The 14,258-nt window shown below is 36.9% G+C and overlaps 1 protein-coding gene across 2 annotated transcripts in view; it reads right to left on the bottom strand.

Moving 5' to 3' along the window:
* The window catches only part of ERMP1 (endoplasmic reticulum metallopeptidase 1), a 66,512-nt gene that overhangs the window by 13,487 nt on the left and 38,767 nt on the right, over positions 1-14,258 (bottom strand). For both annotated transcript variants that reach the window (XM_001924217.6, XM_013993586.3), the window contains 3 exons: positions 13,653-13,805; positions 11,013-11,215; positions 10,312-10,427 (listed from right to left, as the gene is read on the bottom strand). In XM_001924217.6, the coding sequence (XP_001924252.1) occupies positions 10,312-10,427; positions 11,013-11,215; positions 13,653-13,805 (472 nt within the window). The remainder of the gene's footprint in view (positions 1-10,311; positions 10,428-11,012; positions 11,216-13,652; positions 13,806-14,258) is intronic.

Here is a 14,258-nt window from a genome sequence, read left to right as displayed (position 1 = left end):
ATGCAGATTCCTTTAGAAAGGAACTAGAAAATATAAGGAGGAACATAGAAAAACTAGAAAATTCATTTGCAGAGACACAAACTCAGCTAAAGGCACTAAAGAGCAGAATGAATAATGCAGAAGAATGAATTAGTGACTTTGAAGATAGAATAATGGAAATCACTCAAATCAGGACAGCAGACAGAAAACCAAGAGAAAAAAACACGAAAGCAGTATAAGATATCTATGGCATAATATAAAGCAGGCCAATCTATGCATAATAGGAATTCCAGGACAAAAAGAAAAGGGGATTGAAAATGTATTTGAAGAAATCATGTCTGAAAACTTTCCAAATCTAAAGAAAACTGGTAACAGAGTTCCTGTCATGGCTCAGCGGAAATGAATCCGACCAGGAACCATGAGGTTGCAGGTTTGATCCCTGGCCTCACTCAGTGAGTTAAGGATCAGTGTTGCAGTGAGCTGTGGTGTAGTGTTGCAGTGAGCTGTGGTGTAGTTTGCACAGATCTGGCATTGCTGTGGCTGTGGCATTGGCCAGCGGTGACAGCTCTGATTCTACCCATAGTCTGGGAACCTCCATATGCTGCCAGGTGCTGTGGTAAAAAGACAAAAATAAAAAATAAAAAATAAAATAAAGGAAACTGATATCAAGATACAGGAAGCACGGAGGGTACCAAATAAGTTGAACCCAAATAGGTCCACACCAAGACATATAATAAAAATGGCAAAAGTTAAAGAGATTCTAAAGGCAGCAAGAGAAAAACGAAGTGTTAATTATAACAGAACCCCCATAAGGCTATCAGCTTATTTCTCTACAGAAACACTACAGGCCAGAAGGGAGTGGCAAGATATATGTAAAGTTCTGAAAAACTGCAGCCTAGATTACTCTATCCAGCAAGAACATCATTTGAAATAGAAGGGGAAATAAAGAATTTCTCCAACAAATAAAAGCTAAAAGAGTACAGCAATACAAAACCCATTCTAAAAGAAATACTGAAAGGGCTTCTCTAAATAAAAAAGAAGTAAGAATTAGTAGGATGGAGGAAACCACAATTGGAAAGCAATCACTTAAATAAGCCAGCATACACATCTAAAAGAGGGAAAAAAAGAACTACTGCAAAAGCAATGATAAACACAAGGAACAGCAAAAGGACAAATACGAAGATATTAAAAAAAGACTTCAAAATCATAGAATATGGGGAAGGAAAGTAAGAAAATATAGATTCTTTTTTTTTTAAATAATGTGTTTGAGCCTATATGACTCTCAGGCTAAAGTAAGCAGATACAGGAAGGGATTAACATACTTAAAAAAACAGAGCAACCACAAATCAAAACCAAAGATTACATTCACAAAAACTAAAAAAAAAAGTACTCAAGCATAAAATAAATGGAAATCACCCACCAAAAAAAAAGGAAGAAAGGAGAAACAGAGAATCAACTGGGAAAAAAAAGGTTTAAAATGGGAATAAATACATATACATCAATAATTACCGTAAATGTCAATGGACCCAATACCCCAATCAAAGGACACAAAGTGGCAGATTGGATAAAAAAGCAAAAACCTCCAATCTGTTGTCTACAAGAGACTCACCTTAGGGCAAAGAACATATATGGATTGAAAGTGAGGTGATGGGAAAAGATATTTCAGGCCAATGGACAAGACAGGAAAGCAGGAGCTGCAACACTCATATCACACAAAATAGACTTTAAAATGAAGGCCAGGACAATAAAAACAAAAATAAACAAATGGGACTTAATTAAACTTAAGAGTTTCTGCACAGCAAAGGAAACCCTAAACAAAACAAAAAAACAACACACAGAATGGGAGAAAATTTTTGCAAATGAATCGACTGACAAGTGATTAATCTCCAAAAATTATAAATGCCTCCTACCACTCAATACCAAAAAAAAAAAAAAAAACAACTCATCAAAAAAAGGGCAGAAGATCTAAACAGACAGTTCTCCAAAGAAGACATACAGATAGCCAAAAACCACACGAAAAGATGTTCAACATCACTCATTATTAGAGAAATGCAAATCAAAACCACTATGAGGTACCACCTTACACATGCCAGAATGGCCATCATCAAAAAAATCTACAAATAATAAGTGCTGGAGAGGGTGTGGAGAAAAAGGAACACTAGTATACTGTTGGTGGGAATGTAAATTGGTGCAACCACTGTGGAAAACAGTATGGAGATGCCTCAGAAAACTAAAAATAGAATTACCATTTGATCCAGCAATCCCACTCCTGGGCATCTATCCAGAGAAAACCATGACTCGAAAAGACACATGGACTCCAATGTTCACTGCAGCACTATACACAATAGCCAAGACATGGGAACAACTTAAATGTCCATCGACAGAGGAGTGGATCAAGAAGATGTGGTACATATACACAATGGAATATTACTCAGCCATCAAAAAGAATGAAATACTGGCACTTTTAGCAACATGGATGGACGCAGAAATTATCATGCTGAGTGACATCAGTCAATGAGACACGAACATCAAATGCTATCTCTTACATGTGGAATCTAAAAAAGGGACACAATGAACTTCTTTGCAGAACAGATACTGACTCACAGACTTTGAACAACTTATGGTTTCCAAATGAGACAGGTTGGGGGGTGGGGGGATGCACTGAGGGTTTGGGATGGAAATGCTATAATATCTGGTTGTGATGATTGTTGTACACCTATAAATATAATAAAAATAAAATAAAACAAAGGCCATAAAGAAAGACAAAGAAGGACACTATTTAATGGTAAAAGGATACATTCAAGAAGAAGATATTCCAATCATGAATAGATATGCCCTTAATATAGGAGCATCAAGATACCTACAACAAATGCTAACAGACATAAAAGAAGAAAGTTATGAGACTGCAATCATAGTAGGAGACTTTAACACCCTACTCGCATCGACGGACAGATTCTCTAGACAGAATATCAATAAGGCAACAGAGATCCTAAATGACACAGTAGAAAAGTTAGATTTCATTGACATTTTCAGGACATTACATCTGAAAAAAAATTAGAATATACATTCTTCTCAAGTGCACATGGAACATTCTCAAGGATCAATCACACACTAGGACACAAAGCTAGCCTCAAAAAATTTAAGAGTATAGAAACTGTTTCAAGAATCTTCTCTGACCACAATGGCATGAAAAAGCAGAAATCAACCACAGGAAAAGAAATGAGAAAAAACTGACTACATGGAGACTAAACAACATGCTACTAAAAAAAAACCAATGGGTCAATGAGGAAAACAAGAAGGAAATTAAAAAATACCTCGAGACAAATGATAATAAAGACACAACCATTCAAAGTCTATGGGATACTGCAAAAGCAGTGCTGAGAGGAAAATTCAGCAATACAGGTATTCTTAAAAAAAGGAGAAAAATCTCAAATTGATAACTTAACCCAACACCTAAATGAATTAGAAAAAGAAGAACAAACAAAATCTAAAGTCAGCAGAGGAAGGAAATCATAAAGATCAGAGAGGAAATCAATAAAATAGAGATTCAAAAAACAATAGAAAAAAAAATCAATAAAACCAAGAGCCAGTTCTTTGAAAAGGTAAACAAAATTGACAAACCTCTAGCCAGACTCACCAAGAAGAGGAGAGAAAGAACTCATATAAACAAAATAAGAAATGAAAAGGGAGAAATACCAATGGATACTGCAGAAACACAAAAAACCATAAGAGAACTCTGTGAACAATTATATGTCAATAAACTTGACAACCTAGAAGAAATGGACAACTTTATAGAGACTTACAGCCTGCCAAAACTTAATCAAGAAGAAAAAGATGACTGAACAGATCACCAGAAATGAAATTGAATATGTAATACAAACACTCTCTACAAACAAAAGTCCAGGACCAGATGGCTTCACAGGCAAATTCTACCAAACACATGAAGAAGAACTTAAGCCCATTCTTCTTAAACTTTTCCAAAAGGTTGAAGAATAACAAACACTCCCAAAGATATTCTATGAAATCACCATCACCCTAATACCAAAACAAGACAAAGATACTGCTAAAAAGAAAATTATAGGCCAATATCTTGAAGAATTTAGATGCAAAAACTCCCAAAAAAATTTTAGCCAAATCCAAGAACATACAGAAAAGATGATATATCACGACCAAGTGGGATTCATTGCAATTTCACAAGGATGATTCAACATGCAAATCAATTAATGTCATACACCACATTAACAAAAGAAAAATCAAAAACCACATGATCACCTCAATAGATGAAGACAAAAGCATTTGACAAAGTCCAACATCCATTCATGATAAAAATTCTTACCAAAGTGGGAACATACCAAAAAAGCCATTTATGACAAACCCAGAGCAAATACAGAGCAAATATAATACTCAATGGAAAAAAGGTGAAAGCCTTCCTGCTAAAATCTGGAACAAAACAAGGATGCCCACTCTCACTACTTTTATTCAACATAGCATTGGAAGTCCTAGCAACAGCAATCAGACAAACAAAATAAAAGGTAGCCAAACTGGAAGAGAAGAGCTAAAACTGTCACTGTGTGCAGATGACATGATACTATATATAGAAAACCTTAAGGACTCAACCCAAAAACTACTCGAGCTGATCAACAAACTCAGCAACATAGCAGGATATAAGATTAACATTCAGAAATCAGTCGCATTTCTGTATACTAGCAATGAAATATTAGAAAAGGAAGACAGAAATACAATACCTTTTAAAATCACACCCCCAAAAAATCAAATACCTGGGAATACACCTGACCAAAGAGGTGAAAGACATATATGCTGAGAACTATAAAACATTAATCAAGGAAATTAAAGAGGATGCAAAGAAATGGAAAGGTAGTCCATGCTCCTGGGGTGGAAAAATTAATACTGTAAAAATGCCCATACTACCCAAAGCAGTCTACAGAGTCAATGCAATTCCTATCAAATTACCCACGACATTTTTCACAGAACTAGAACAAACAATCCAAAAATTTATATGGAACCACAAAAGACCCAGAATTGCCAAAGCAATCCTGAGGAACACAAACCAAGCAGGAGGCATAACTCTCCCAGACTTGAGGCAATATTACAAAGCCACAGTCATCAAGACAGTGTGGTACTGGGACCAAAAGAGACGTACAGACCAATGGAACAGAAAAGACAACCCAGAAATAAACCCAAACACCTAGAGTAAATTAATCTGTGACAAAGCAGGTAAGAATCTAAAATGGGAAACAGACAGTCTTTTCAGTAAATGATGGTGGGAAAACTGGACAGCTGCAGGTAAATCAATGAAACTAGAACGCATCCTCACACCATAAATGAAAATACACTCAAAATGGCTTAAAGACTTAAAAGTAAGACAAGACACCATCAAACTCCTAGGAGAGAACATAGGCAAAACATTCTCTGACATCAACCTTACAAATGTTTTCTTAGATCAGTCTCCCAAGGCAATAGAAATAAAAGCAAAAATAAACCAATGGGACCTAATCAAACTGACAAGCTTTTGCATAGCAAAGGAAACCATAAAAAAAAAAAGACAACTTACAGAATGTAGAAAATAGTTTCAAACAATGCAACTAACAAGGGCTTTCTCTCTAAAATATACAAACAACATACACAACTCGACAGCAAAAAAGCCAATAACCCAATGGAAAAATGGGCAAAAGACCTGAACAGACATTTCTCTGAAGACGACAGAGAGATGGACATGCAGCACATGAAAAAATGCTTAACATCTCTGATTATTAGAGAAAGGCAAATCAAAACTACTATGAGGTACCACCTCATGCCAGTCAGAATGGCCATCATTAATAGTCCACAAATAACAAATGCTGGAGGGGGTGTGGAGAAAAGGGGACCCTCCTGCACTGTTGGTGGGAATGTAAGCTGGTCAACCACTATGGAGAACACTATGGAGGTACCTTAGAAATCTACACATAGTACTACCATATGGCACAGCAATCCCACTCTTAGGCATGTATCCAGACAAAACTTTCCTTGAAAAAGACACATGCACCTGCATGTTCACTGAAGCACTATTCAAAATAGCCAAGACATGGAATCAACCTAAATGTCCACCAATAGATGAATGGATTAAGAAGATGTGGTATATATACACAATGGAATACTACTCAGTCATTAAAAAAAGAACAAAATGATGGATGGAACTAGAGACTCTCACACTAAGTGCAATTAGTCAGAAAGAGAAAGACAAATACCATATGATATCACTTACATCTGGAATCTAATATATGGCACAAATGAACCTTTCCACAGAAAAGAAAATCATGGACTTGGAGAATAGACTTGTGGTTGCCAAGGGGGAGGAGGAGGAAGTGGGATGTGTTGGGAATTTGGGGTTAACAGATGCAAACTATTGTCTTTGGAATGGCTCAGCAATGCGATCTGCTGTATTGCCCTGGGAACTATATTTAGTCACTTATGATGGAGCATGATAATGAGAGAAAAAAGAAGGTATACATGTATGCGTGACTGGGTCACCTTGCTGTACAGTAGAAAATTGACAGAACACTGTAAATCAGCTATAATGGAAAAAATAAAAGTTATAAAATTAAAAAAAATGTAAAAAGAATGGACAGACAGCAAGATCCTACTGTATAACACAAGGGACTATATCCAATCTCTTGGGATAGACCATGACGGAAAATAATATTAAAAAATAACGTGTGTGTGTGTATGTATGACTGAGTCACTTTGCTGTATGGCAGAAATTGGCACATTGTAAATCAACTGCACTTTAATTTTGAAAAATGAAATAACAATAACCTTCCAAATAGAAAGAACCATGCCCAGATGGGATCATTAGTGAATTCTACCAAACATTTTATGAAGAAATTACACAAATTCCATATAATCTCTTCCAGAAGATAGAAGCAGAAGGAATACTTTACAACTAATTCTATGAGACTAGTATTACCCTAATATCAAAACCACACAAAGCCATTAGTAGTACCCTTTAATGAACACAGATGTAAAAATCTTCGTCTCAGCAAATAAAATCCAACAATGTATAAGAAGAATTATATGCTATAACTAAATGGAATTTATTCCAGGAATGCAGGATTGATTCGACATTTGAAAACCAATTAATGTAATCCATCACATCAATAGGCTAAAAAAAAACCCCACATGATCGTAAGAGTGGACAGAAAATCCAACATTCATTCACAAAACTCTTCTGCAAACTAATAATGAAAGGGAACAGAAAACCTACAGCTAACATCATACTCAGTAAGAAAGCCTTTCCACTGAGATTGGGAATGAGGCAAGGAGGGACCTTCTTACAAATCCTTTTCAAAATCATACTGGAGGAGTTCCCGTCGTGGCACAGTGGTTAACGAATCCGACTAGGAACCATGAGGTTGCGGGTTCAATCCCTGGCCTCATTCAGTGGGTTAAGGATCCGGCGTTGCCGTGAGCTGTGGTGTAGGTCACAGACACAGCTCAGATCCCACGTTGCTGTGGCTCTGGTGTAGGCCAGTGGCTACAGCCCCAATTCAACCTCTAGCCTGGAAACCTCCATATGCTGTGGGAAGCAGCCCTAGAAAAGGCAAAAAGACAAAAAAAAAAAAAAAAAAAAAAAATCATACTGGAAACCCTAGCTAATGCTGTGAGATTATAAAAAGGGAAATAAGGTATAAAGATTGGGAAGGAAGAAATAAAACTCTCTTTGTGAATGATACGATCATCTATGTAGAAAATCCAAAAGAATCAACCAAAAAACTCCAGAAACTAGTAACAGTTATAGCAAAGTTGCAGAATATTAGGTTAATATACAAAAGTCAACTGCTTTCCTATGCACCATCAATGAACAATACTATTTACATTAGCACCTCAAAAATGACATACTTAGGCATAGATCTCACAAAATATATAAAAGATCTATATGAGGAAAACTATAAATACAAAAAGAAATCAAACACTATATAAATAAATGAGGCATCCCACATCATGGATAGAAAGTCAATAATGATGTCATTTTTCCCAATCCAATCCATAGGTTCAATGCAATTCCAATCAAAATCCCAAAAAGTTATTTTATGAGTATCGACAATGATATATGGAAAGATAAAAAACAAGGAATAAGCTGTATAGAGAAGAAAAATAAAGTCAGAAAACTGATACTACCCAACTTTAAGACATACTATAAAGCTACAGGCATCAAGACAGTGCAGTAACAGGAAAAGAATAGAATAGAAGAGTAAAACAAAGTGGAAAGCCCAGAAATAGCCCCACACAAATACAGTCAACTATCTTTGATAAAGAAACAAAGGCAGGTGTTACCCTTGTGGCTCAGCAGTAATAAACCCAACTAGTATCCATGAGGACATGAGCTCAATCCCTGGCCTTGCTCAGTGGGTTAAGGATCCGAAGTTGCTGTGAGCTGTGGTGCAGGTGGCAGATGCAGCTTGAATCTGGCATTGCTGTGGCTATGGCGTAAGCCAGCAGCTAGCTACAGCTCTGATTTGACCCCTAGCCGGGGAAAAGCAAAAAAAAAAAAAAAAAAGAAAGAAAGAAACAAAGGCAATTCAGTGGAGACAGAACAGTCTTCAACAAATGGTACTGGAACAAGTGGAAATCCACAGGCCAAAAATGAATCTATACAAAGGCCTTATACCTTTTGCAAAAATTAATTCAAAATATATCACTGATCTAACTATAAAAGGCAGAATTGTGAAACTTCTAGAAGGCAAGTAACAGGAGAGAAAATGTTGAGAACCCAAGTTTGGCAATGATTTTTATATACACCAAAAGTATGCTCCAAAAAGAAAAGTGATTAAGCTGGACCTCAGTAAATTAAAATACTTATTCTCTACAAAAAACACTGTTACAATATGAAAATACAAGCCAGATTGGGAGAAAACATTTGTAAAATGCTTACATGATAAAGGACTTGTATGCAAAGAACTCTTAAATCTCAAAAATAACAAAATTAGTAAATAGACCAAAGGTCAAAATAGACATATTACCAAAGAAGTTATACAGATGGCACATAAGCTTTCAAAAAGATGCTCAACATCATATACTATTAGGAACTGAGGAATTTTAAATTAAAACAATGAGATACTACTGTAACTTTGAATGGCTAAAATCACAAACACTAACAGCTCCATATGCTGATGAGAATGTTGAGCAACCAGGAACTCTCACTCACTGCTGACGGGAATTCATACTGTCTTTGGAAGACATTCTGGCAGTTTCTTAAGCAGGTAAATACAGGCTTACTGTACTATCCAGCAACTGCACTCATAGATATTTATCCAATGAGTAGAAAACTTATTTTACACAAACACCTGCACACAAGTGTTTAGAACAGCTTTATTCAAAATTGCCCAAAACTGGAAGCAACCAAGATATTCTCAAGTAGGTCAGCAGATAAATAGCAGATAAAACAAACTGGGGAACATTCATAATGTTATTCACAGCAATAAAAAGAAATGAACCATCAGACCACTAAAAGACATAAAGGGACCTTAAATGCAAATTGCTAACTGAAAAAGGCCAGTCTGATAAGGCTACAAACTATAGTTCCAGCTCCATGATATCTGGAAAAGGTAAAAACAAAGGAGACAGTAAAAAAGATCAGTGGTAGGTGAGGGGAGAGGGGGGTGAATAAATGCAGCACAGGGGATGTGAGGGCAGTGAATCGATTCAGTGTGATACTGTGATGTGGATACATGATAATATGTAGCTATCAAAGCCCACAGAACTGAACAACACAAATAATGAACTAATACGGACTTTAGTTAATAATGACATATCAATGTCAACAATTAGAAGAAACACATCACACTAATGAAAGATGTTAGTAACACGGGAGAAATGAGAATTTTCTGTACTTCCATCTTTTTTTGGGGGGGGGCACACCCGCAGCACATAGAGGCTTGCAGGCTAGGGGTCGAATTGGAGCTGTAGCTGCCAGCCTTTGCCACAGCAACACTGGATCTGAGCCGTGTCTGTGACCTACACCATAGCTCATAGCAACGCCGGATGCTTAACCCACTGAGCGAGGCCAGGGATCGGTAATAGTCGGGTTCATTAACCACTGAGCTATGACGAGAACTCCAAATTTTCTGTACTTTCTACTCAATTTTTCTGTAAACCTAAAACTGATCTAAAAAACAAAGTCTATAAATTTTCTTTTAAAAACTATAACCAGCTTCAACTGCTTTTAGAAACACTAAGTTCTCCTAAGTTGCTGCTCACTATCATAAATTTGAGGGAAAAAATACACATTAAAATTAAGAAGTGAAGGAGATAAGAATAAACTATCATATGACTTACCTGTTGCTTCAAAGGTCAGCTTTATAGAATCCCAGGGTGTCTGTTCTTTGGATACGAGTCTAAAATGAGCAGGATCTCTTGGAGAAACTTCTGGGGCAGGAAGATACCAGTTTTTCCTATTTAGAAAGGTAACGTCAGTGTTGAGGTTGCTTTACTGATTTCTATCTATAACTAATGGAAGTGCTCAGAATAAAAGACAGACATGTGGGGGCATGAAAATAAACTCTGATGGATATGATGAACAATGTCAATTTCTTTGAGGCCCAGGTTGCTATGTAGTAAAACATTCCCAAAGTTAAGAACAAGGATCCTCAGTGACCCTGATTCCACTACCTATCCTATTTCTTCTCATCCAGTCTTCACTGCCAAGTCATAAACACGTCCCAGGAATAAAAAAATTTGAAATGGATGTTTACCCACTATCTATTAGAGCAGTTAAGAGAGTTACTCTTTCTATCCAGGTTTCTAGAGGAAAGACTTCCCAACTCTTAAAAAAGCAAAATTTTGAGAGAAAACCACTCCCCAAACCTCTGAGTGCTTTATCCCATTACAGAAATATAATTTTTGTAGTGATACAAAAGAAAAAACACTATGAACAGCACTCGACTTTTATGTTAACCAGTTTAGATAGTAAAGTACTGGTTTAGTAATAGGACTTGAGAACTAACACCCAACTAAAAGCAGAAAAGTAAGGAACCAACCTGATGAGAAAGTGCACTGGAAGATACCACGGGAAACCACAGAGTGGTGCGTTCTCCTCACAGTGAGCTCGGGTGCTATCGTTGATCTCGGGAATGTGAGGTGTTATGTGAGACATTCCAGTATAATCAAACCCATTGATCCAAATTCCAGAGTCCCGTTTAACTACATGTCCATCCAAGCCATGAAATGTTCTAGTCACATGCTGAAAAGATCAAGACCAATGAGGAAACTACTGTTTGAACTCCTTCACCCACAGAATGACAAAGTCTGACAACACTAAGAAATGCTGTGACTCCGGAGCCCAAGAGCCCTCCCACACCGCTGGAGCTGGCTGACACATCAACAGCACAGTCACTTTAGGAGAATGCTTAGCATTACCAATAGAGTGAACATACCCCTCAAGCCAGCAGCTCTGCCCCTGTATGTGGACCTTAGAGAAACTCTTACAAGGTACAAGAAATGAAAAATGGAATCGGTCCCACTGTCCACTGACAGCAGAACGGGCAAATGAACTGGGGCATCATCCTACAACAGAATACTCTGCAATGGCAAATAATGAACTACGCTGATACAAATCAACCTGGAAGACTGATGTGCTATGAGCAACAGGAAGCAAGTCACCAAAGAGTATTTATGGTATGGCTTTACCTGTAAGAAGTTCAAAAACAGGCAACACTATATGTTGTTGTTTAGAGATTCATACATATGTGGTAAAATAAAGTGAAGTAATGATCAACTTCAACCTTTAAGATAGTGAGTATTGTAGGGGGTGGAAAGAGGGAGAGGAAGAAAAGATTTGGGATCAAGAAGGGAATACTAGGGTTTTCTAAGGTATGGCTAATGTTCTTTATCTTTTTTTTTTTTAAGGCCACACTCCTGGCACATAGAAGTTCCCAGGCTATGGGTCGAACTGGAGCTGCAGGCCTATGCCACAGCCACAGAAACGCCAGATCCAAGCCACGTCTGCAACCTACAACACAGTTCACAGCAATGCCAGATCCAAAACCCATCAAGCGAGGCCAGGGATTGAACCCTCATCCTCATGGATACTAGTCAGTTTGTTACCGCTGAGTCACAATGGAAACTCCTAATGTTCTTTTAAAGTCAATGGATATTCACATGCTTTTAAAAACAAAACAAAACAAAACACATATATTTCAACATTTTAATTTCATATAAAAATTTTCGAAAACCTATTTCAGATTTAAAAGACATCAACACTTAAAACTCCTTTTAGATAAAGACTTAAATACATTCTAAGAGAAATACACATACACACACACATATTTCCCTTTCAGTGTGTTACATGAAGTTACTTCATGTGCAGAGAAAAACAGGAATCACAGCACACCACTAGATGACACACTTGTGCCTAACAGAATTCTATGAAAAGGCACCATGCCCCATCTGGAAGAGCTCTATTAACAGCAGAAACCAGCCTGAAGAATATCAAACAGGGAAAGAAAAAGGATTGCAAAGGGCAGGGGTAAACCACAGCCCACAGGCCAAATGGCCCACTACCATTTTTATAAATAAAGCTTTGTTGGAACACAGCCACATTCATCTGCTGGAATTATCTATGGCTGCTTGCACCCTGTAAAAACAGAGTAGTTGCAACAGAGACCATGTGGCTGGCAGAGCCTAAAAAATGTATTATCTGGCCCTTTATAAGAAAAGTTTGCTAACTTCTAGCACTGGAGGGGAAAGGAACCCCAAAACAAATCAGACAGGAATTTTTAAAAGTAAAAATCTAGCTTCTCCTAACAACTACTGATATAATTATAAAAATTATCAACTCACTGAAAACACAATGAATTACCTAAAAACCAGTTCTTGTTCACTAAGGGTTTTGCAAACTGGAGAATTTGTAAAATAAAAAGTAACACTGTGTCCTATAGGACTGTAAACAAAAGCAAGGAATAGTGGGCACTTTCTCAAAAATCTCCTCTCTGATATTCAAATTCAAATATTATTATTACTTATTCAAGCCTTTGAATAACTGTCTAGGTTATGGCTCTTGGCTTTTCTGTTTGGCAACTCCTCTCCCTCTAACACAGAGGAAGACTGGAAATAAGGTGACTTTGTTCTTTTCCTTGCTTTATACCAGCTCTAAAAAGTTCACAGAAAAACCTGAAATGTAAGTTCTAAATCTTATTTTATTAATCCCTAAGTTATTATATTTCCATTTTAACATATTACTTTGAACATTACCTGAGATCAATCTTACTAGCATTTTAAAGAATCTATTTAATTTTGCCATTTGACAGGAGTTTCTATTTTTACTAAGCCTACAGACATTTTTACAATCCATTCATCTAAAATCTGTACTTCTATTATTCCATAATACATATTTGCTCCTATTTTTCCAAGTAGGTACAGTTTTGTAATTTAACAGTAAGAAGAACAAGCAGATATTTCCGATTCAGTCTCTTGGGAGAAGTGTTTTCTATCTGATAAGAGTGCCTCTTGATGGTCAGTCTTTTCCTTACTGCCTGACACAAAATAGTCAAAGTCCAACTACTAGGTCAACAGCAGAAAAGTCACTTATGTTTTGAGTTTCACTGTTGACTAGTGAAGCTCAAAACACGTAAGCCTTTCCTCTCCAGAATTGCAAAGAGCTCACGCAAAATTGCTCTTACCTGAAGAAACACTCTCTTTGGCTTCGGACTGGAAGGGTTGGAACTGTATGGGAAAAAAGTTCCACTGCAAACAAGGAGGAATGTAACTGTACATACCAAAGTTAAAGTTAGCATGGTTCTTTTTGTGCTTTTGGCAAGGTAGATGAAGTTAATCTAAAACACAAAACACAAAAATTGATAAATTACCATTGGCAAAAAGGTGGTTTTAATGACTTTATTTTCTAACAGCTATTATCTGACAGATAATGAAGAAAATGTATCAGGGTGTGCTAACAAACTCCCATTTCCAGTACACAGAGCACTAATTGAAAGGGATTTCCATCACAAGTCAGAGCCTAAATAAATGAGAGCTGCCCCATCTGCATGATGGTATCTTTCCGCCAGGCAGCTAGACACTGAGAAGGAAAAGGGAAACTGAGATGGTCTCTCTCTGGGCAGTTAGTCAGGAGACTAGAAGGATGTACATCCATCATCAGTCAAATTATGACCTTTATTTCATTTCTGATTCTATCAATTCCATGTAGTTAACACTGCAAAGCAGACCCTATATAACTGTACCAAATAGAATGACATCTGGCTCCTATTGAAGAATCAAAGGTAAGCTTT

The sequence above is a fragment of the Sus scrofa genome, chromosome 1 (genome assembly GCF_054392235.1).
Source record: "Sus scrofa isolate SSC_HxYL_T2T_F1_AM1 chromosome 1, Sscrofa_HxYL_maternal_Yorkshire_Landrace_v2.0, whole genome shotgun sequence".
NCBI classification, from domain to species: Eukaryota; Metazoa; Chordata; class Mammalia; order Artiodactyla; family Suidae; genus Sus; species Sus scrofa.
This window is presented reverse-complemented; position numbering and strand designations above follow the sequence as displayed.